The following is a 24,616-nucleotide window of genomic DNA, read 5'->3' as shown; positions in this document are numbered from 1 at the left end:
TAATACAGTTGTGTGTGTATATGTATGTGTGTATATATATATATATATATATATATATATATATATATACACACACATTTTTAAAGCTGGATATATACTTAATTGTTTGTGGTGGTACAGCAGTGTTGCCGAGATGGATAGAGCTGGCCATACACTAGTGGATTTCCAAACAAACTTTCGTACAAAAGATCTTTCGTTTGACCTTAGTTGATTGGTAGGAGCAGGATGGATATTTTTCTCAAATTAATGAAATTCCAACAGTGGGTGACATTTTCATTCGGGAAACTCCCTTCATTTCAAAATCGAATGCTAAAATGAAATTTAATTTGATATTTGTCAAGTATTTGATGGCATTGTTGGGTAGTAAAGAAAGATCTTTCATTGGTTAAATAAGATCTTTTGTTCAGAAATCTACTAGTGTATGGCCAGCCTTAGTAATCAGTAACTGAGGGGCTGCAGTATTTCTGCTGTGCTCTTTACTAAAGGGTAGGGCAAGGGCTTAGATTGGCTGATCCTTTACCAGATTTCATGTAACTAACTGCATCATTGATTACATGACCAGCACAGGAGAGCACATCAAAGTATTTCCCTTTCCTCCCACATACTTCCTGCCTCCCACCCCCCTCTAACTAATCACTGGCAAAAAAACGCTACCTCAATGCCCCTTTTACTCACCTAAAATTTGCGGTCACTTGATGTTTGGTGCATAGGGTTGGGTTGGGGGTCTTTCTTCGGATGTCCAACCACTTTGTTGTTAGAGCCAAAGGGTATATATGCACTTTCTGCTTTTGATTGAGATCTGCAAAGTGCCCATAGGGAAGTGATGTTTTTGTTTATTTGGGCCCTGGGGTTTCGGCTGGTTTGATCAACAAATTGAAGAGAGGCTCTGGAGAAAAAATTACATGAAGAGAAGTTAATATAAATCAGCCGTGTACTGAATTGCAGAACTGTCACCTATTCAAGTGTGCCTGCTTGAAAATGTCCTATCACTTTCTGTCCTGATGACAAATGGCCACTGGAGCACATAGTGTGAATATCCCCAAGTTGACAGACATTGTGACCGTTCTCTACTCTATCCAGAACTAATGATAAAATGTTCTGGATATAGATACACTTTAGCTGTTGTATTTGCTTAGGTGCTTAACATTTCTTTGATTCATTTATTTCATGGGTGGACTGTTTACTTACAAATGCTTTCCTGCATGCACTCCTTTCTTTCTAATATGGCTGCTGTGATCTGCATTGTGTTGCCCTATGTATGACTGCACACGTATAATCAGATTAGGGGTATCCTAGCAGCCACATAGAGGCTTCATGTATATAATGTACAATATCAGCCATGGCAACCAGAAAAATGTAAAGAAAATATAAAGTCTTCTCATTGAAAGGATATTGCATATGTGCGAGTTTCATGTAACATATTAGTAAATATGTAAAGCTCAACGTGAAAGTTTTTGTTCTAATTTAGGAGAGCTTTTTTCCTCTTTGTGATGTTACATTGCAATGCATGCAAGAAAAAAATGTATCTGTTTGTTTAACTTGACCTTACATGAATGTAAGGTCAAGTCAGATTTGCAGGGACACAAATTAGCACAACAATTACATTTTTGGGCTTGCAATCACCGAAATTCCCAACAATATTTTCCTCATTTTCCTGTAGGGTGCGGTGTTAAAGCATGTTTAACAAGACAGCCCAGAAGTAGCTGCTTACTTTTGGGCTCTCTCTCTCTCTTTGCAATTTATAGTCCTTACAGACGTTATGTAAAAGAGAAAGGGAAGGGGGTGTGTTACTTCTCTGATTGGGTGATACCATTTTTGGCTTACTAAATAGATTATAGTGCAAACTTTTGAATTATGTTGGCCTCTTCTTCAGGAAATACCTGAAGGAAGAGGCCAGTGTACTTTAACAACTTGCACAAGTTTTTTTAATGGCTAACCGCACTGCTGCTGTTTATAGCATGCAAGCAGAAAACTTCAGAAACTTGTCTTCGGCAGACAGGGTCACTTTCTATAGGGAAGAAGGAGGGATTAAAAAACACTGTATAGTCCTTTTAAAGACCCATTCACATCTACAAGCTAAAGTGTATCAAATGTTAATTTTAGTATATAACTAGGGCATTGCTCTGTATGTACAATTGTTAAATGATCCCCTCTCATTACATCTTCTAGTTTTTATCTCTTTGACCCTGCCAGTTCTTTTTAATACATGTGACATGCTGCAAGACTGTTGCTGAAATGACAGCAGGGTTGTCCACCTTCTGCACTGCTTCTGAAGCAGCTGTGTAGAGATGATCTCCTACACGTGAGGAGAGTGCCTTCTCTCATGATGTATAGTCTCTGCCCTCCTGCTGCATGGGATGGAACCCTGTGGGAGGATGAGCGGTCCCATGATTGCAGGACCTGCTACAGAAAAAGTGTTGAGCCTCAGCATCGGTTGCTTTGTAGTGAAATGTGGTTAATGTCCTTAGCCTGGTCATCTATTTCAAACAACTCAGTGGATTGGTAATGCAATCTAGGAAATATTTTTGATCTGTTAAGCTGTTTAACGTGGATGGGGAATCAAATGGTTTTTATCTTGTTCTGCCCAGCTTTGTATGGATAGCCTTAGTCAGTCTGTCCATCCTAATTCTCCTAATTACATTTTAAAACAATTTATCAGTTTACACACTAAAGAAGGTTTTAAGAATGCAATTAGAAGGGGCTGCGGCCCCTTACCAGCCATTGCTTGTGCAATCTCCCTTTCTGTATATGATCTTTATTAGGACTTAGTGGGGTTGGAGTAGATAGTTTGTTTATCAAAGTTTGTGAACGATCAGGGGTGTATATAATATTACTGCAGAAAGACTTTGGGTAGAACTAATATTCCCAGACTTACAGAATCACAGGCTTTTGAGTAGGTTAATTGGCTATTTTATTCAGCTGATTACCCCAGTACACTCGATCAATGTCAGGGAAAATAACGAGATCCCCATGAAGGTGGTCTATATCCAATGTATGTATTCCATGTATGCCAAGTACACTATTTAGCTTGAATAGTGTGTATTTATATGGTGTACACCTGTATATAAAATATGTGCAGCTTTTATATTATGAAAAGCTGAAGTAGGTTTGAAAAGAGGTTTAGGGGAGTCCTCCCTATTTCTTTATCACTGTCAGACAGTTGGAGATGTACATGCTCTGTGGAATCATTGGGATTTTCTCTGGCCTTCTTTGTTTTTACGGTAGGTTGTAAAGTTAGCATTTATGATCTAATATACTTGTTTTATTATCAAGCTAGGAAAACATACAAAAGAAATAAACACTCAAGGTTATTGCTTCCATGACTCTGCTGAGAGTATGGAAAAGTTCAGATGCTAGAAGTATTTATAGGCTGCTTGGACCTATGTCAGGATCTATCTATCCATGTATTTGGCTGACTACTGTACACTCTTCCTAACAGCTATTTCATCTCTTATAGATGAACTATGGTAAAAAAAAAAAAAGCTATAAGAGCATCTGCTTACTTGTATTTTGTTTTTGATTCCACAATTTGTCAGAAAAGCCACTGATACACTATACTATATTTATGTCTGTAATAATGGGAAAGATTTGCTTGTAATGTGAAGGATTGTCCCTCTGTATTCAGAACAATGGCAGTCACACCAGCCTGTGTGATCTAAGGCATAGCTGGACCCACTCAAATTCATTGATGAAAATAGAAAGTTGTGCAATGGACAGCTGTTACTTGACACATTTTGAAGAACTCCCATCCCTCCTACCCACCTTGCTCCCACCCCATCACATTTTTGTTTTTAAACCTATACTAAGCCACTTTTTAACATGTCGGAATCTTCCGTCATGTGACCCACTGCAGTGCTCCTTTGGGGAATATAGACCAGCGATTTACTCTTGCAGTCAATGCCAGATACCACCCCTCATTGTGATGTCATCACACTATCGCTGGAGTCTTTAGAATCTGATGATGGACAATATAAGCATCTACAACTATTAGAAGAGGGGTTATTTGTAAGTGGTTTGCAGGGATTCCCTGGGCCTGTTGAGTAGGCGAGTTCCTGGAAGTGGTGCTAATTCAAGAAGCAGAACAGTTATCCTGCTGAAGTAACCAACTAAGTGAGGATCAGTATGGTTACTATTAGTAAAACTGCAAAATAAAAAAAAAGCTACACACTTTGGTAGGCATTTCTGCAGTTTAAAATATAGTTTGTAAAGACCAACAATCACCTTATGTAGGTGACTTAGCCAGGCCTAGAACATTCCACTTTTCAGCTTCACAGCTATAATTGTACAGTGTAACAAGGACACTCCACTGTAGTCCAGGTAAATCAAGTAGAATGCAGTTTATTAAAGGACAAGCACAAAATAGCCTGCAGCAGCAGCATAAGACCGTCCTTTATATGGCTCAGTAGCTTTCCTCATGAGCCCTCACTCTGCTCTTCCAGCAGTGTGTCCCAGCGGTCCTAGGGTCATCGACCTTTCTGACCTCTCCCAGCCTTCCCTGGCTGTTCCACGTGTCCCACACGCACCTGAGTCTGCTGTGGCTTTGTGCTTCCTGCACCCACACAACTCCAACACTCCTCTCTGAACTCTGGTCCAGACTCCTAATAAGGCTGCTCTCAGCCACCTGATCCAGCTATACTGGTCATTGGCAACACCTGGCCCCAGGACTGGAGATTTCATCCCACCCAGAGCTCTACAAAATCTCCAGAGCTCCAGATCCCAGCTACATTTAGAAAAACTTGGAAGAACCTGAAAAGCCAGGTTCTTCCTTATAACCTGAAAAGCCAGATTCTTCCTTATAACCTGCTTTACTTTCTGGGCCCTCTCAGCCCCTTTGGCTGAGAGTCCTGGGTGCCAAGGTCGCCATCCTCCACCGTGGCATTGGCTTACACTGCCACAACAGATATATGATTTTCACTGCATAAAACCATATTATTCACAGCATTTAAGTTCACTTTATTTGCTTATAAGCTAAATATCAGCATAGGCATTTGTGTAAGATAATTGAACCCACAATACTGCGTTTCTGCTCGGGATGCACCGATACCGTTTTTTCAGTATCAAGTATGAGTACCAATATTTTGCTTTCGGTACTCGCCGATACCGAGTACTGATACTGGTGCTTCCATTGGCATGGTGCTGGCTTCCCAGGCAATCAGGAAGCTGGGTGGCATGTAAGGACATGCTGCCTGGCTTCCTGAATGCCCACGAAGCCGGCTCCATGTTGTTTGGTCCACTTGATTGGGATTGGCCGGAAATCCGGCTTCTTAGCCATTTAACATCGTGCCGGCTTCCTGGCCAATAAGGAAACCGGGTGTCAAGTAATGACCCGCCTCCCGACTTACTGATTGGCTGGGAACCCGACTCAATGCTGATTGGCTGGAAATCCGGCTTCCCGGCCAATCAGCATGCAGCCGGCTTGCTGGCCAATCGAGTTCTTCTGACCGGAAGTTCCGGTGTCGGGGAAGGTATCAGAGCATTTGGGCGAGTACGAGTACACGCCCAAATACTCGGTATTGGTATCGGTGCATCCCTAGTTTCTGCCAAGTCTTTTTCTCTTGATCTCAAGTTTGGCAACAACAGCTTTCCATAACATGGCATAATATGTAGAGAGATCTATTTTATAGGTATAGAAAGAAAACTAAAGGCTCTATTTTGAGATGAAAAAAATACAGCTGGCTAGTCACTTTAGGCAGCAGACCTTATATTTGCTTCTTTTTTAAATTGGCCACGCATGGAGGATGACTTATCAGGTCATTAATCATTCAGAATGTTACACATCTGTATTCTAGAATATAACTGCAAAACAGATTTTTTTTTTCCACACAGATTTCGTGCTCTTTACAATGCTAGGAATGGCAATCATTTTGTTGTCCTATATTTTTTCTCTTTAGTTATTAAGTATCACTTTTTTTTTCTTATTCAAAATTGTGTTTCTTCAAATTAATTATGTTCTGTAAAACATGTAAATTCATCTTGTAATGAACAATGAAACTTGATTGCCATTATTTTATGGCATTGCAAAACACTGTTGGTTCATCACAGCTAATTTATATAATGATATAATTAAAGTTGGACAGAAACACTGTGTTCTTCATATAAATTTAGTTTAGTGCTGAACTGCTATTTTGGTGTAATGTTTCCTTTGCTAATCATGACCTGTTTAAAAATGCAGCGTTCAGATCTTAGTTTTGTGCGGTTTTAGCTTCTCTAAAGCTAGTAATATGTACATGCATTAATATATTTAATGGTATATTTTTTATAAATAGGTTATTTTCAAAACTAAATAAATATGTAATTATTACTTGTAGTTACAGGTGGCAAGTTTCAAGCAGATTAGATGCTTTTTTACAAAAACTGCCACTGTTGTAAAATACAGCTAACTGGTAGAGAGATTACACCTAAAGCTGAAAAGAACTGAATACTCACCTGCCTCTTTCCTTGCTGCAATGTGACTGTCTGAACTAGTCACTTATCCGCAGGATTCCAACAAGCTTTGCCAGGTAGTGCAGAGCTTTCTTATTAGCTCCGATTTGATTTCCATGAATACAAGCTATATAAAAAGATTTTAGACAAATAATGTCAGCACCACCCAATGCCAATCAGGAGCTACAAAAGCACAGAAAATAGTGTGATGTATAAAAAGGGACATAAAACACAAAAGTTACTACTCAAATATTTTGATCTAGTGTATTAATCCAAATGCCCTACAGAGGTCAAGAAGGATTTGTATTTCCCGCCTGTTTGGAAAATATGGGATAGTTGTCAAGGGGTTTTGTTTTGACTTCTGGATCAAAACCGTAGTCGTTTTAAGAGGTTGGAAATGGTACATAGCAGTCTTTTTTCAGGTTTATTAACTAGGTTATTAAAAATGATGGAAAACATCAGTATATAAACATGTAAGCGTAAAAAAAATGTGAAAATGAAATTAATCAAAATAAATTATGCTTTACTTTTCTAACCTTATTATAAGGGTGGGACATCTATGGCATGATGTTTGCTAAAGAGGCACGTGATTTGAGCACTGCTAGTGATGGTCAGGTTAGGAGACCAGTACTGAGCTTTAGGTTTGTTAAGCAATTTTCTGTATCTTTAGGAAAGCTTCAATGAATCTTACAATAGTTGTGTTGTAAGAGAAGTGAACGAGCTGTTCACTACACACTGGTGTCAGAACAAATTGCAGTGGTACCTATTATTACAGGGACAAGGCTGGTGTGATAGTCTCCAATCAGTTTTGTCTGTCTATGGAGAGCCATAGAGTAGACTGAGAACAACTTGTTCATCACAATGTGATATCCAGATAGTATTAAGAGGGAAGACAGAGATGCCTTACTTATTTGTCGAGTTTTTATGGCTGAAGCTCTAATCGTGTAATTGCTTGTTATTGTGTGGTCAAGCTAAGTAGAATCAATAGGGCTCTTTTACACATTACTGAAACTACTCCATGCTGAGCTAACATTTAATTTCTTTATTTATCAAATGCAGAGTTCCTTGTGGAGCTGTCTAAGTCCTGCAGTGGGTTCTCTGTATAGTGCTGCAGAGAGCTCTTGTGGATAGAAGATCACACTGTCATATTACCTGTATCGGGTCACCTGAAAGATTTCCTCCTCCCAGTGCACCTTTTCTTCTTATTCGTTAGAATGAATAGGACTTTACTTGCCAGTTTTTTCAGGTGGTTCTGATCAGACATAAGGCTGTTTACATCAGATTCCCCATAGACCAACATGGGTAACTTCAGTTTTTTTTCCTCCATTGCAAAATGCAGGAAAAAACTGGATGGACACAGATGTCACAATGGTGACTATCATTCCAAATAGCAGGGGATCCATTTAGAAAGGTGCTGATGGTGCGCTTATTAGAAAAGTAGCTCTGGCTTTGGTTAGGCCCGTTCACTGCTTTATAAATGGTCCCCTTAGTCATCTTTCTGCAGACTTACCTATGCAGGATTTACAGTTATCCCTTTATTTTGCTCTGCTTAATTTGTCTGAGGAAGATTCTTTCCCCCAAAAGTTGCACTGGCTTAAAGCCTATAATTTAAACTAAGCATTGGATGTGTAAATTATCTCTAAAAAGCTGAATGTTATTTGTGTGGAGGCCCTCTGCAAAGTAAAAAGATTCTCTTACAGCATGCATGCAGATTAAATAAAGTATGTACCATAATTGCCAGTTAGGCTGTTTACATGCTTTTGCTCAACACACAGTTTGTCACACAACTGTACTGAATATCTGGCCACTTAAAGTGAACTTTTCATGACTGACAAAGTGCCTAAGGGGTATAATAGTGTAAAGTGTAAACACCTTGTGGTCTCTTAACACTGCTTGACCTAATCTGCTAAATGGAGGAATTCCTGTTATTGATGGTACACAGCACTGTTTATTTAACTTTTTCCTATGGCATATTGCATGTACTTATATGAATTGTTGTGTCTTTCATTCAGTAAGGGAAGGCCCAGTATACAAAATAAAAAATGAAGATGGTGACAAATATGTTGATTCATTTGCTGATGTTCTGCTTAGGTACCTTCTCCATGGTCACGCCATTAAAATGAGTGAAAATAATGTGTGGGTAGGCAGTTATTCTATTTATTTACAGAGCACATACATATTAAACATTTGGTACTGCAGCAAGCTGAAATTAAATGAAACTTTTTTTTTTTTCTCTTGCAAAACTTTAACCAGCCAGGGAAATGTAGGTTACTTTGCACAGTGGAACACAAAAACACAAAAGGCTAATGAAAGGAATTGTATGCGGGTTGAGTTGTGATCTCCGAAATAGAAAAGAAAAAGATGTGCCAATAAACAGGCCTGTCATTCAAGCAGCCTGATATTTACTATTTTATCAACAGTGATGATGAACTACAGGCCTTTCTCATTTTCTATGCTCAATAGAAATTGCCTGCAGCATTTGTTACTGACTTTATTACAATTCTGTGCTTTTTCCAGCTGCATAAAAATAAAACTCCTATCTAAGAAAAACACCAAAAACCAAACAAAGGGAACGTGTATTGATAAAAAAAATGTTAGCTTGTGTTTGTTTCATGCACTGTGCAAACACGCATTAAAAGTCTTGGTTGATTGACATTGCTGTACTGAATATTATGCTTTATGCACTACAACTCTGGAAGAGACTGGTTGCTAGGGTGTCTAAACAACCTTCTCTAAAGATCCAGGTAGGGTAGTCTACACATTACAAATTCTGACTGTTTGGGAAAAAATGTTGCTGACTGCTGTAAATAGCCCTAAAATATCTTCTGAGCCTCTTTCAATTCTTTCATTTCAGGGTTGGCAGTTTCCCTTCAGCTGCTGCATGGAGACCTTGAGCAAATTAGAAGAGATTACTCCTCGGTGTTCACCCGTGGGGTCTCGATAACAAGAAAGCTCGGCTTTTCAGATGTCATAATGCCTGGTGAGTTGGAGGGAAAGAAACAGATAAGATAGAAGTTTCATTTGTTATGTAATGTTTTACAGCTAGGTGGTGCTCCCTCATACTAGCTTGTTTTTTAGCATTATTTAGGCTTCTTATTTGCCTTGACACAATACCCTTTCTTGTCAACTAGCATACTGCAGACATGTATTGTTGTGGAAAAATGTATAGGTTCTATAACTGTGTCTGCTGCTTATTTATTTCTGATGACTAAAACTGGCCATATACTCTTCTATCTTTTCGCTCAACCCGCAGGCCGAACAAAAAAAATAGAACAGGTTCTTCCATCAGTGCTTACGAGCGTTGATCAAGGAATCTCCCACCGTATTCATTGTATTCTGACAGCGGCTGACGGCCACTGTCAGAATTCCCAAACAAAGCCGCCAGCTGACTGGCTGCCGGCTCTGTTCGTTTGGAGATTTTCTGACTGGCTCCTTCAATAAGCTGATCGAGGGATGCCGGCTGGAAGGATGGTGACAACGACACCCACTGTGCAAATTGCACATTAAGAACCGGCTTAAATTCATATAGTGTTTGGCCACTTTTAGACTCAAAAATCGGTATTGGATCATATTGAGGACAGTTTGCTGATACTGCAAGGAGAAGCTTGAATTCTAGTTGCTATAAAGTTTAAATATTTGTTTGCTCATGGTCAGCTAAGCAGCCCAAATATAATTCAACTAATATTAGATGAGCAACCTTTATTTGCTACGTGTTTTTTGTCCGGGTCAGTGACTCAGGAGTGGCAAAGCCAGAAACTAGGTAAATGTCATTTTTTAATTAGGTCAGTATTGCAGCCCACACACATTATCTAATGAGAGATTTACTTAAAGGTAATACCACAAGTGACAACCAGTCATTTGCTACCCTTCTATAACTGTATTAACTGGATCTACCACCAAACATCCTGCTAATAAGCATTATTTCATCACTACTAGTGATAGTATTTCATAAACAAAGAAGTCTAGAGAATTTATATTGCCTTTTTAATGGCCTTTGTCAAACATTCCACTTGAGATGGGAAAGAGGGACACGTTTAATATTCAGTATGCAAGAAAAGGATACAAAGGAGAGCACACACTGAGTTACACGGACTATGTACAATAAAAAATATACTTTCATGCTTTTATTCAGACTAATTTTTCAAAATGAATGCAATCATCTAAAGGTTGATTTAAAAATAAAATGTACCGTTTAATTACTAATTTTTTTCAAAGTCTATACCACAGACCACAAACAGGGACAATGAAAGAGAGAAGTGAATTAGGTTCCAAAAGATAAATCACTCCTCCAAAAAAAATAGACAACAATGGGAACAATTTCTCCACCTGACACCAATGATGGCACGCTATTCCTCTACTGATAGCAACCGTAAGATACTATTCTTTCTATTAACTCCAAGGATGGAGCATTATTCTTCCTCCAACTGATTGCAGGTGCTAGGTCAATTTTTACAGACCCTAACCCCCCCTCCTGCATTTACTCCCACTGTCCACTGATACCAGGGCAATTTATACTTTTAATAGCTACATTCTGACCCCCTTAAGTCTGAAGCCTGAACCTGCTCTGTACACAATATTGTGCAGGTACCTCTTTCTGTAGTGATAGCAATTATATTTTACTTGGAATGTCAAGAATGAAAGTTGTGATTTTTATATCTTCCAGGGGAAATGAGGAATGACTTGTACATTACCATAGAGAAAGGGGAGTTTGAAAAAGGTGGCAAAAGTGTTGCTAGAAATGTACAAGTTACAATGGTGATTGTCAACAGCGAAGGACAAGTTTTAAAGGTAATTTTGTTCTTTATCACAGATTTTTACTCTTGGTGATTTGGAATGATTGCCTAATATTTATTCACTTTTTTTATGGTTTGCATGTTAAATACTTTTTTTCATCCAATAAGTCCAATATGTTGCTATCACTGTTACTACATATCATGCTTAAAGCTATTCTTTACCCCAACCTGTCTGTCTATCTCCCACTCTGGCTGCCTTTAGGCGATCCCTAAAGACTCTCTCAGGGTTATTCACAAAAGGGTTAGGAGTTTGGAGAAGGCAGGAGAAGTGAACAATCTAGGACAAAATAACTGATTTGGAAAAATTATCCAATTCAGCTCACTTTCCAGTTCAGTTATGTTGTCCTAGATTGTTCACTTCTCCTGCCTTCTCCAAACTCTTCACTCTTTTGTGAATAACCCTGTTTATCTCTTTGGGGAAGCCTGTCCCACCTCTAACTAACCACTGAGCCATCACGTTCTCAAAAAGTCCATCACCACACAGCTACCGCCTCATGTATCACTTGCCCCTCCCTTTTAGATTGTAAGCCCTCACTGGCAGGGCCCTCCTTACCATCTTGTATTGAATTGTATTGTATTTGTAATGTCTTCCTTATATTGTAAAGCGCTGCGCAAACTGGCGTTATATAAATCCTGTATAATAGAGTCATGCATTTATGTGATCTGATACATGCATAAAAGTTATGTAATTGCAGTAATTCAGTTTTTGCTTGGCAGGGTCTCTTAAATATGATCCTCAATGACTTGAAGCTGGTCAATCTGCTGCATATTTTCCCTAATTTACCACATCCATCCATCGCTGCTGACAGTTAATGCCTTCTGCTGTCCAGATACTAGCCCATATGGCAGCTTGCACCAGGAAGTAGCAACTTTTTAAAAAGGGCCTTACCATTAACTTTGATACTTGTTAATAGTTATTTAATACAATCAATTGTAGAACTTTAAATTGCGTTGCTGCTTTTCTTCTTTCGTAAATTAAAAAAAAATTACTAATAGGCATCACTGATGACTGGAATGCAATAAAGTAATTATATGTGACATTTTTCTTAATGTCATTGATGATCATTAGACTTATCTGGTTAGGTGTATGGCCACCCTTATCTTTCCTCCACACTTATCTATGTGTTTTTAGAAGTTTTAAAACAAACCTGCCACAGACATGAAGAATTCAAGCTCCGTGTGCGATGACAATAGCATATCCATTTACCAGCAGTGAAAGGTGCATGATAGCTTCAGAGGTGTAGACTGCCTAAACTGACTTACTGTAAACTAAAAGCTTGGCTTCAACCCCATCCTTTCCCTATGCCTCCATATTGTTCCCTCAAAGCTTGGGTCCAGATACATATTAAATATAACCAACTATTTATTCACTGGTAAGTCTTAAACTGTATTTGTAATCACCTGAGCGCTCACACCTCTATACCTCTCATGTGCTAGTGTCATTTTTACTTTCTATGGACCTATTGATTTAACAATTGCTTTATTGATACTTAAGATACTGTAACACAGTTTTTTTCCAGGACAAACAAGGCTTTTGTTTTGGTATGTTGCCTTGCACAAATATTTTTTTTTCAATACATATAAAATGTTTATAAAAACCCACATTTTTCTAATTTATTAGTGTTGTATTTAAAACATCTAGCATTTCTAGATATAAAGTGCACATTTTATTGTGACTGAACCATTTATTGTGACTATAGAACTACATTTGTGGTACAAAGTATGGCACGGTTCTTTTAAATTAAATAAAGGGGAATTTTTGAATGCAAGACTAAAGAAACAAATGAAATTTGTTAACAGGAGGAAGTTATTTAAGGCTGATATGAGTGTATTTCCACTTTTGCAGTCAGGCTCTATTGATTGAGAAGTGAGCAGAAACATGCACCGATCTGCTCACATTCAGATCGTCTCCCTGCAGTGAGCGGTGATTGTTAGTCACCGCTCCCTGCAGGGATTCCCCCCTCCCCTCTCTGATCCTCTAGTGCTGAGTGGTGGAACGAACAGAGCCAGCTGTCACTTACGCAGCTGGGTGGATCTCGACAGTATTGTCTGGATCCATCCCGGCTGCGGCGCTCTCAGTATACTGAGCTTTGGGTCACGGGAGGAGGTTAGTATATGTCCTCCCGTGACCCTAAAGAGAACTATGGGGAAAAACACTTACCACATAGTTCTCTTTTAAGTTTAAAATTTGAGGATCATGTTTCTCTAACTTTATTAACATACAATGCACAAGCCAGGGTTGTAATTCTTTAAACCTTTGTTAGGACAGGCAAACCCATCACAATCCCCCCTAACATTACAAAGAAGGAGAAGCAAGTAGAGTTTTAACACTTAAGAAGCCAAGAAAACCTAGCCCAAGTAAAAGCTATTTCAACTGCAAGAAGCATTCTTATGTTATTTTAACGTATGCTGCGTGAATGGGAACATGTAACAAATATAAAATAGGTGTTATTCCAATCTGGATGTGAAGGTGGAAATATACTAACGTTCAGATCAAAGGACACTCAGTTGAACTACACATAAATAACTGTTCGAAACACCAATACAAAGTGTTGTACAATGATGTTATAGCATACAGTATTTATAAATTCAAAATTGCAGACACTGTTTGCAAGCTTTGTTTAAACAGGAGCTCATTTCAGTGTTCCATAAACAGACCAAGACCTGGCTGTTCCTAGCATTTTGGCTGACATAGCTGCCTCAAAGGGTGACAAAGCCCTGGTTGTATGAGGTATGCCCAAGGTGCTTGGATGAAGATTTTTTTTTTGGTGTGCTATATATCTAAAGTCTGCAACTGGTTAAATACAGCTATTGCAAGTACCCAATTCTGTCATTGTATTAGCTTCCTGTAATTTCTTATGCATCCGGCGCAGGGGAAGCAATGTCAATTAAGCAATACTGCATTGCATCTTGCTGTCATTGTAGCACTGTGAGCTTGCAAACAAGATGAGAGACCAGAGTGATGACATAATCCATATGCTGCTGCTCCTACATTTTTTAGTTAGAAGACAGGGGTGGGTTGATTACCAAGCTGTATTGCTTAACTGCTGTGAGGTCACTGACCTTGCTATAATGTCTAGAAAGGGGGCCTAGATTCAAATTAATGGCTGAATAGAAGTACTGTAATTATGACCAATAATAAAGTTCACATATACTATATATATTTCTACAATCTATTTAAATGTTGCTGGGAGTTCAGCTTCAATTTTGTTGTGGCCTTTTGGATTTGGTGGATTTGATAATCCTTGTAGTAATTTAACACTCCTTCACCTCTCTCTCACCATAAAGGAATTCTTCATCTGCCTATTAAATAGTCAGTGGTACACTTATTGGGATAGCAATATGCAGATTGCTATTAATGAAAGATCTGTATGTATGTTATCTCCTGCTCTATAGGAGCTTCTATATAATGTTACTGTTGATGCATCCTTTTCATCACCAGCTTCATAAATTCTTGTAAAATGTAATAATTGAAATTTTTTAGAACTTACTAATGCGTTCTATATTGCAGGATTATATATCTTTTGGTTCAGGAGAACCCACAGCTCATGAGTATCATTCCTTTGTGTTATATCACAACAACTCTCCTAGGTGGTCAGAACTGTTGAAGCTTCCAATTCCTGTGGATAAATTCAGGGGAGCACATATCCGATTTGAATTCCGTCATTGTTCTAGTAAGTCTAATTTATCATCTATGACACCCTGAACACCCTGAGAGCCATTTACCTTATTCACTATCCCAATGTTCACAAAGGTTCCCTCCTTTTACTTTCATCAGGCGGCTTAAAATACTTTTGATGGAGTAGACTGGGGCTACCTCCTAGGCATGCTTACACATTGGCACAGTTTCTAGGATGATATGATCACCAACCCAATGACCCATATTAGAGTGAATAGCCTATTATCCACACCTCTTTCAATCTGTATAAAGGTACCCAACTGGGATGCCCTATGTTGCCTCAAACAACTTTGACATAAAGGTGCTTAGAGTAAATGGGCAGGAATATAAACTGGCAACGTATGCCAATGTTGTTCTCTTTGTTTTTTTTTATACAATAACCTAGAATCTCTCTTAGTCCTACTGTAAGAGCATGAGGCATTCGGTCAGATCTACAACTTTCAAGTTGGTTTAAACAAGTCAAACATTTTGAATTTTCCTGTCCTAAGAGCCGAAGATAAAAGCCTTAAAGCGTCTTTTTTTTTTTCTTGGCAAAGCTCTAAGTTTGAATGCCTGGACATCTACCTACTCCTAAATTATATTTAACATGAACTAATAATTTCTAATTTCCATATCTTCTGGGTAGGCAAAATTACACAATTAAAATGTAAATCCTTCCATAAGCACTATTCCAAACACTCCCCATAAACCTTTCTCCAGAATTCTGCAATATCCCAAAAATTTGTGCATTGAGTTATATGGAATCGAAATAAACCACAGATATCCCATCTCATTCTTATTCGGAGGGCCTTGCCCTCCCTGACTTTAAATTATGCTACCAAGCTACTTCTCTGAACGGGATTATAAACCGAATATTTAATAGAGATGCTAAATGATGGGTGACACATCACCACTGACTAAAGTTCCAATCTGGCATGCGGTCCACAAATGACATAACCTCTCTTATAACTCTCCCCTTTTCCTGCTAACACGAGCATAATTACTTTCACTGGGTCTTAATGATCCAAGCTTCAATATTAGGACTTCAGAGCAAACCTGACTCATATACCACATTAGTGATGGCCCCATTATGACCTCTCTCTCCAACTATTAGGAGAATTATGGCAAACCTGGTGGATACCTGGGGATACTGCCAACTCCATCACTTCATGAGTTTGTTGCCGAAACCAATCTGTTCTGTAAAGGACCTTAACTGATGCACAGTCCTAAAAATATAGATTTTTAAATCTAAAAATCTATTTTTAGATTTTTAGATTTTAGATTTTAGAGAGTCAAGATTTCTTGTTCAAAGGGGATTGTATTTTTTTGAATAAAGGACCTTAACTCCCTAGAAATTCTATTGTGAATTATACCTACTTACATGGTCTAATGATTATAGCAAATACTGCCCTGCTCGTACTCTCTGCACTTACCCTGGATACCTGTCCCACGTAGCGTCATTACACACTCTTAGAAGAGCATAAATCATATGGTTAATGGAAACCTCCTCAACCAACACATACAATTAAAGGAATCAAATTTTAAACTTTTAGCTAGATGGTACTATACACCTGTCGAGCTAGGCTCTATGTATTTCACACATTTCTCTCAGTGTTGCAGTGGCTCTGGGGATCTTCTTTCAGCTTTGGTGGCATTGTGAGCTAATACAACTTTTCTAGGCGAATATGGCAACAATTACATAGTTACATAGTATTTGAGGTTGAATAAAGACATTAGTCCATCAAGTCCAACCTATAATGTTATTGTTTTTTGCATAGCAGGAACCATGCCCCTTGACCCATGAACATAGTTATTTCAAAACCCAGTCATCTAGTCATTGCAATGTGGCCCTTGTCAGAGTCACTCAAATCTTTATACTTACCCATTTTTATGCTTCCAACACATCAACTTCAGGGACAAAATGTTCACTTGCTGCCTGGTATATTCCATTCACTGCCAGGTGCCATTGTAACAAGATAATCAATCTATTCACTTCACCTCTCAGTGGTCATAATGTTATGGCTGATCAGTGTATATGGATATCAATACCAGGCTGGCTATTGGCTATAGAATCCTCCCACTGTCTACTGTCCATTAGTTGAGGCTTTAATTCACTGAAATAAAATAGATCAATCATCCAATGTGTTGTTCATATTAAACATGTGCGTGCTTCGTGATGTGTAAGTGTAACACTCACAGGACTTTATTTATCAGAGGTCACAGTATCCCTCCTAACAATGCCTTCAGTGAGGCGCAGGCCCATAGATGACACAGTCATATAAGTCCTAATGCCTGTGCAATTCTTGACTGTGTTTTCAAATGTCTGACACAAATCAACCTGCAACTTTTCACCTTGCTTCAGTGTAAAAATATTGCAGTCTAATCACTGAGAGATAGGAAACTCCTGTCCGCAGCCTATTAATGACATAATCTTAGCCTAGGCAAAGTCAGTTGACTGACGGTGAAGGACAGCTTTTTAATGACGAAAGGTATAGCTTTTTTTAAAAATAATTATTCTATAACTGACTGTTGTGACCAGTCAGGATTTTATTCATATAAAAAGTCAAAAGAGGAGTAACACCAAATGTTTTTGGCTTTAATTCTCTTTTGGGTCACGAGTACATTTGCTAAAGTACTCCTGTGACCCAAATTCAGCATAGGACAGGTTACTGCCTGCTATGTGCTGACAGTGCAGAGCCGCACTGCAGGCAGGAAGGAACCTGATAATATTGCCTGATTGACAGCTGGCCCTGCCTCTCTAGAGCTGGAGCAAGCTGTACCCATCCCCTCCCCAGTGAGTGCTGGAGGAACAGAGAAGCAAGGGGAGGGAATCCCTGTGTGGAGCGTTGACGGACAGGCACTTCTCTCTTCAGGAAGGAGACTGAGCTGAAAGATCAGCAGTTACATGATCGCTCAGCTCTCAGTATAGAGCTGGTGTGTGACAGAGCCGGAGTGGGACACTGCAGCTAAGTATTGGGGAGAATATATTTTACTCCCCTAATATTTCTCCTTTAAATGCATGCACCAAGTTCACTTTAACTTTGCCCTTGCCAGCACCATACACTTACCTTCTTTGTGCTCCCTTGCTGCTCCATTCAGCTGGCAGGAGCAAAGGAAGTCCTTTGTAAGCTTCAAGTCCCTGGAGTCATCGTTTACACAAGACACTTGACTCTTTGATGTGACAGTGCTGAATGGGCCAGCATGTGACATGGAGTAAACCACATGAACTTATATATACTGGTAGGAAAGCAAAAGACAAATGTGTATGCTTCGTATGGGACTGACCAAAGGACAGGTTTGCTTTAAGTACTGAAATTTTAGAAGACTTGCTGCTTCAGTCAGTAAGTGTTCACAACGAGGTTTAAGCAGTTTTAATACACTAGAGGTTGACACAGCGCAAGTAACTAAATGCATCTAGTGATCCCAGTGTTTGTACCTTTTCTGTTATCTTTATTTTCTGTTCTATAGCAGGAATTACTATTTATTGAGCTTTAAACTTTTAGTTTACTCTCAGCAAATAACCGTTCACAAAAGGCATATTTGCTAAGGAAATGTGAGATTCGACACTGACTTCCAGAGTCATTCCTGAATCCCGATATTTACAGACCTGAGTTTGGGGTTTGCAAGATTTCATTTAATCCCACAGTTGCTGCTACTTTCACATGATCTTGGTATGAAGGGTACTGGAAACACCTGGCTTTAAATATAAGACTGCCATTGAGAAAGCTGTGATGTGTGCAGTTAACCAAGAATTGGCAGGAAGAAGGAAAGCATGCCTGCACTATCTGCATTTTCAGGCTCAGTATTATTGATAATTAAAAAGTAAAACAATTGCATTTAAGTATGGTCTTTTTGTGTGTGTTTTTTTTTTTTACAGCAAAAGAAAAGGGTGAGAAGAAATTATTTGGCTTTTCCTTCATACCACTTATGCAAGAAGATGGCCGAACATTTCCAGATGGCACCCATGAGCTCATTGTACACAAGGTAGTAGCTTGCATTCATGTTTTTAATGTGCATTACATAATTGGAATGTGCATAATTTAATGTCTGCTACATCTTTTTTTGTGGCAATAACATACAACACAAAACGCTTTGGTAATCTAAATATCTGCTAATCATCTGGCTTATCATGTCATTGGAAGTGGAATATGCAAATACAAATATGCAATTTATATTCCCAAATCCTTGACATTGAAGGCTAGTTGGATCGTAGGTAAGTTTTCCCTGTTTTCCCACACTTTTATCTTAATTGTACGGTATTCATTAATTTCTAGCTTAATTGTACAGTATCCCTCAGCCTTTGTTCAGCATGTCGTTAGGGATATAGTGGCCCTACTAAATGTGGGTCAGGTGAGCAATGGAAATCTACGGTCACATAGACACTGCTTACTTCTAGGGCAGGTAAGAAGCTGGAGGCATTCCTTATGATGCCCTAACTGTACTCCTAGTTTGCAATGGTGTTACAAGCTGTGTGGTGTTGGGCAGTAAGCATCTCCTTCATTGTTGGCCTGACCACCACTAATTCTTCATGAAGAATCCTTCCACCATTTTCTCTTGAACCCATGTGAATTGGGTTTCCAGCATTAAGGTTGTTTTCTTTAATTTTCATTGGGCTTACTGGTTTAAAATAATTTTAATGTTTTCTGCCTCATATCTTTATGGCGGGGATGTTAATGCATTATCTGCTATAATTAAGTTTTGTAAAAAAAAGTTTGGATTTTTGTTAATCCAACTGGTCTAAAAAAAATGGTGGATTATAAGGAACCTAAAGTCATTAGCATCCACACAGTTATATTTTTTTGTGTGCAACCTGCGGCTGAACAAAAGATATTTCTCCATCCACACTAAACAGCATAGATGGAGAAATCTCCCACTGTAGGGTTTATATTCTGAATACATTCAAACCACTAGATATTAATTTAAAACAACTATGCATTTTACCTAAAGAAGAACACAAGGCAGAATTTTTCTTGAACCTGAAAGTGGGGCTACCCCCGCACTGCAAGGGTAAACTGCTTGTTTCTGCCTAGGTGCTAAAAAATGTACTTGTACTCACCCAACAATGAGCTGGCATGCTCTTAGACTGATCCCTGGCGCCTCTCTCACCCTCCACTGCTGTGGTCTAAAGTCCCATAAATCATCACTTTCTATGCCGTGTATAGATATGAAGATGCCGAGGGACAGTCCATTGCTGCAGTGTAGAAGGAGACAGGCTTCTGTGAACGGAGAAGCAGGCAGCTGGCTCGTCGGTTCGGGTGACTATATAGCACCTACAAAGAAACAAGCACTTAACCCTTGCAGTGTGGGGGTATCCCACTTTTGCCCAGAGTTCTTCCGTAAAAAGTATAGTGGTTTTAAATGAAGATCTAGTGGTTTGAATGTTTTGGGGAAAGAAAATAACATACCCCCATAGACTGGTTTTACTTTCTCTTTGGATGTGTGGTAAAACATATACCATTTTTTTTAAATAGGGATTTTGCTGACATTGCATGCTATAATGTTAAATGGATTTTATATTTTTCTCATACATATTTTGCTGGATTCAGTGATTCGAAACGGATATAACTGGAAGCACTTGAACGTTACGTTCATTATGTTGAGAAGCATTTCAAAATGATTTTCTCTTTCCCTTCTTTGCTGTGACCTCATTAAGCCAATCCATTTGTTTATTTTTATAATCTGGATTGTCCTAATGTCCACAGACATGAGATCAGACCTTAACACAACCACGATCCACTATGGTATGCCCCAAAGCTGCCAGCCACCCTCTGCTTGGTGGATCAATTGAACAGGGAAATGACCAAACCTGCCTGATTTTGCTCCTGTACTGTTATTAACATACCAGTGTCAGAAGCCTCTCTTGTGCTACGTTCCACTCCTTCCTCCTCCCTTCTTCATTGAAGTTTACTTGTCAGCTCAGCAGAGTGAAACTGATAAGCTTGCACAATGCCCCACTAGCTTTTATTGGAATTTGCCCTGAGAGCAGTCAAAACATGTATACACATCCAACTGCAGTCTGATATCTGTCTCTAGCTTATAGCTAGCCAGAAACAGACTAGTGTGACACTCCTGCAAAAATCATGCTAGAGGTTCCATTAGGAGGCATTTACTAGCATTTCTGGTGTTGGAATCATTCTTTATAGCACACTGTGATTTTCCAAATTGCAGGAAGTCTCTGATCCTCCCCTCAAGGGGCTGTTAACTATGTGTTGGCTGCTTTAGTCTATTGTCCGAGGCGGTGCCCCAATGATAAAGGCCACAAGCAGATGTCTCCCTGTCTTGGGGACATCTGTCCATCTATGCCTAACTTAAAGGAGAATTATGAGGCGAGTGATTTTCACTCAGCCTCATAATCTGAGCCGACCTGTGACAATGCAACTGTCACAGGTCGGCTCAGTAGATCGGGAATGGAGCGAACATACCGTTGCCCGCTCACTTCTCGATCTATCCCTGCAGAGAGCCGTGACTGGCACTCACGGCTCCCTGCAGGGATTCCCCCCCCTCCCCTGCCCGATCCTTCAGCGCTGACTGGCGAAACGGATGGGGGAAGGGGCGGGCACAGCTGGCCCTGCATCTGGATAGGCAGAGCCAGCTGTCACTCACGCAGCTGGGTGGATCCAGACAGTATTGTCGGGATCCGTCCCGGCTGCGGCGTCTCAGAATACTGAGTTTGGGTCACGGGAGGACGCTAGTTTGTTTTCTCCCGTGACCCTTAGGAGAACTATGGGGAAAAGCCCTGACCCCATAGTTCTCCTTTTAAAGTTTGTTTACGCCACCATAACCATCCCATACGTGTGTATGAGCCTTGAGGAGCACCCATTAGGGGAGTAGTAAGCTGATGCCTGAGTTGATTTTGGTTTAGGTGTCAGAAGCATATAACATTTGGAAAGGAACCTGGTGTGAACAGGTCCTAAGAGTGGCATGCCATGGTTCTGTAGGTTTGGTGTTGTACAACAGTGTATTTACAGCAGAGTCTAAAACGCATGTTTTGTTATAGTTACCTAGAGCTCCATATATTATTCAAAATAATTGCAGATTGTCCTTACAATTGTCCTATGACCTTATACAGATTTTATCTTGTTATTTTGGAGTCTTCGCAGAGATATCTCCTTGCACTAAAGGGGCTTGGCAAATGAATAAATGCTGAGGGAAACATATGGCTTCTTTGTACTCTGATTGAAGAGTCGTGATTTAGCTGTTCCCTGCAGAACCTTTCTCCAGTCTCTTTGAAAAATGTCACCTGTCCATTTATAATCAGTTAGTGATATCAGGACAGGAGCAGATAGGGTTGTTGAAACCTGGAATTCAAGGGAAAGTTAACTGAAATCATTGCAATTATCAACCTTTTCGTTAAATATAGCCAGAAATTTACTTTAAGTTATTTAGCCTGCTAATAGGAAAGAGAGAGATGAATAAAACTGCATTATTGATGATGTTTCACCATATATTTATATGCAGGTCCTGTATTTTTCATTACGTAGGTTGGCTGTGTTTACGTCAATGATTGATTTTCTCTCTGTAGCCTCTTAAGCAGTTATGGTGTTGTATAACTTACAGATATGCGTGCCCCCTAGTGGCTACCAATCTGTTTAAGATTTTCCTTTTCCTGTTAAAATAATGAAACAGTAAGTATGTAGACAATATAATATTGTAACATTACTTTTCCTTTAAACATAACTGTATTGTACAATAAATGGGCAGACGTTTTTTTAGCAATTGTAAAGGCTAAAGTTGCATTGTATTTTTACAGTGCGAAGAGAACACAGTTTTCCAGGATTCATGCCGCTACCTCAAACTCCCATTTTTGAAAGGAAATCAACATGGAAATAATAATCAAGCTGTTAAAAGTACAAAAGAGTCTTTTTGGATAACTTCATTCCTTTGTTCAACCAAGCTGACACAAAATGGTGAGAAATTAAAATAATGTTACATCAAATATTAACTGTACTGCCTGTCATGCAAGTTTTGCCTTTCCGCAGCTTCGTAGGATCTTGTCAAGGCTTTGTTGCTTTGGCTGTCAATGTCAGTGCAAACTGTTTACATTTAAGACTTGAAGATATATTTCCCAGTTACCTTAGAAACAAACTAGAGTTTGTGCCAGTGGCAGGTACTGCACAGTGTTTAAAAATAGAAAAATGCTCTTTCACCTGAAAAAAAAATACTTAAAAATGCTGCACATAAATATGCTGCTCTAAAATAAATATTTCACTGCGGCTACAAAAGCTTTTTATTTTTCTTCTGGTGATCTTAACACTTTTTAAAGGCTGCCGAAATGGTAATTCTTTGTAAAGCCCCATCCCACTGAAGGTTATAATGGATTAGATTATTAACCATAAGAGTAAGCTTACTCACATATTTACCATACACATTTTATACTCTGCTCAGAGTTTAGTATAAACGTTATTTGTATGTGTCATACAGAAATGTTCGCATGTTTTGTATGTATTTATTTTTTACATACTTGCTCGCATGGCTGGTTGAATTTTCTTCAGTTTCATCCAGTCATTGTGCATGTGTTGTGTAGGTCTTCACTCTATTTTCTGAAGCTATGTTTTGTCAGTGGAAGCTCTTTTAACTTGAGAAAAGTTTGCAAAAATTATGTATTTTGGATCCATCATATTTCCTGCATTATTAATGGTTCCAACTGTAGAGTTGAGAGCCTAGTCCTAACATTAAGATGGTATTGCAGCTACCTTCTTCTGAAATGAATAGAAATGATTATTCTTTGTAGATGCACAATCTTTTTAGGAAGATATGAATACTTATATTATAACCACTTTGCATCCACTGACGTAATTGGCAGCACGGCACTGTAAAAAAGCCGCCGGGGCTCTGTTTACCTTTGTAAAGCTGGCTTTATAATAGCAGCGGTTCTGGCAGCTCAACTTCTTCTTTTTGGCCGGTAAAGTGCCCCCACCCGACACCCCCGACCCTGTGGGGCCGGCATGTCGGGTGACAGCAGAAAGTTGGGGAGGAGAGCGGTGAACATCCGTTCAACGATCTCCTCCCCGCTCTATGGAACCAGGAGCGATGCATATTGCATCACTTCCGGTCCGTGGGCTGTCATACTGTCTACTGAAGCCGAGCACTAAGCTATTGAAGTGTGATCTGCACTTCAGTAGCTTACTTAAAGTGAAAAGGTGACAAAAGGGGTCTTTTGGACCCCCAGTATCACCTGAAAGAGGACCTGTCACCACCAATATGCTATCATACGGGGGATAGTAAGCCCCCTATGTGATAGCAATTAAAGTAAAGTAAAAGGGAAAAAAAGTTTAAAAAAATAATATAGAATAAAGTAAATGTAAAAATAATAGAAATACAATTTTAAATTCCCCCACCTCCACAAACACACGCAAGCACGCAAACATGCATTGGGTGCACCTATGCACGAAAACGTTGATTGTGCTACACATGTTGGTTATCTAAACTGATGACCTGCAGGGGCTTTTAAAGCATCATCTATGGACTTTTTGGGGTACTGAATTTAGTTGCCGTACACAATTTTTAACCTGGGGATGTTGGATATTTATTTACTCGTCGTAACCTCATCTTTTATATTTTACCAAAAAAAATATATTTTATTATGTTTTGGGGCTCTAAAATTAACTTGTAAACATTTTTCATTAAATTCTTGGGTTTGATAAAGAGTTGCATCAATATTGTGCAACATAAAAATTTGTAACTGCCTCCATTTTATTTTACAGGGTGTTGGCTTTCAGAATATATATAGATTATATATATA

At 39.1% G+C, this 24,616-nt stretch overlaps 1 protein-coding gene across 1 annotated transcript in view; it reads left to right on the top strand.

Annotated features, from left to right (window-relative positions):
* Positions 1-24,616, top strand: part of DOCK4 (dedicator of cytokinesis 4) — a 263,370-nt gene that overhangs the window by 134,636 nt on the left and 104,118 nt on the right. The window contains exons 13-17 of the mRNA XM_018561382.1: positions 9,278-9,403; positions 11,087-11,211; positions 14,728-14,890; positions 18,752-18,858; positions 22,625-22,781. Of these exons, the coding sequence (XP_018416884.1) occupies positions 9,278-9,403; positions 11,087-11,211; positions 14,728-14,890; positions 18,752-18,858; positions 22,625-22,781 (678 nt within the window). The remainder of the gene's footprint in view (positions 1-9,277; positions 9,404-11,086; positions 11,212-14,727; positions 14,891-18,751; positions 18,859-22,624; positions 22,782-24,616) is intronic.

This window comes from Nanorana parkeri, unplaced genomic scaffold (assembly GCF_000935625.1).
Source record: "Nanorana parkeri isolate BGI_ZX_2015 unplaced genomic scaffold, ASM93562v1 scaffold520, whole genome shotgun sequence".
NCBI lineage: Eukaryota > Metazoa > Chordata > Amphibia > Anura > Dicroglossidae > Nanorana > Nanorana parkeri.
Note: the sequence above shows the minus strand (reverse complement) of the source record. Positions and strands in the feature narration are given on the sequence as shown.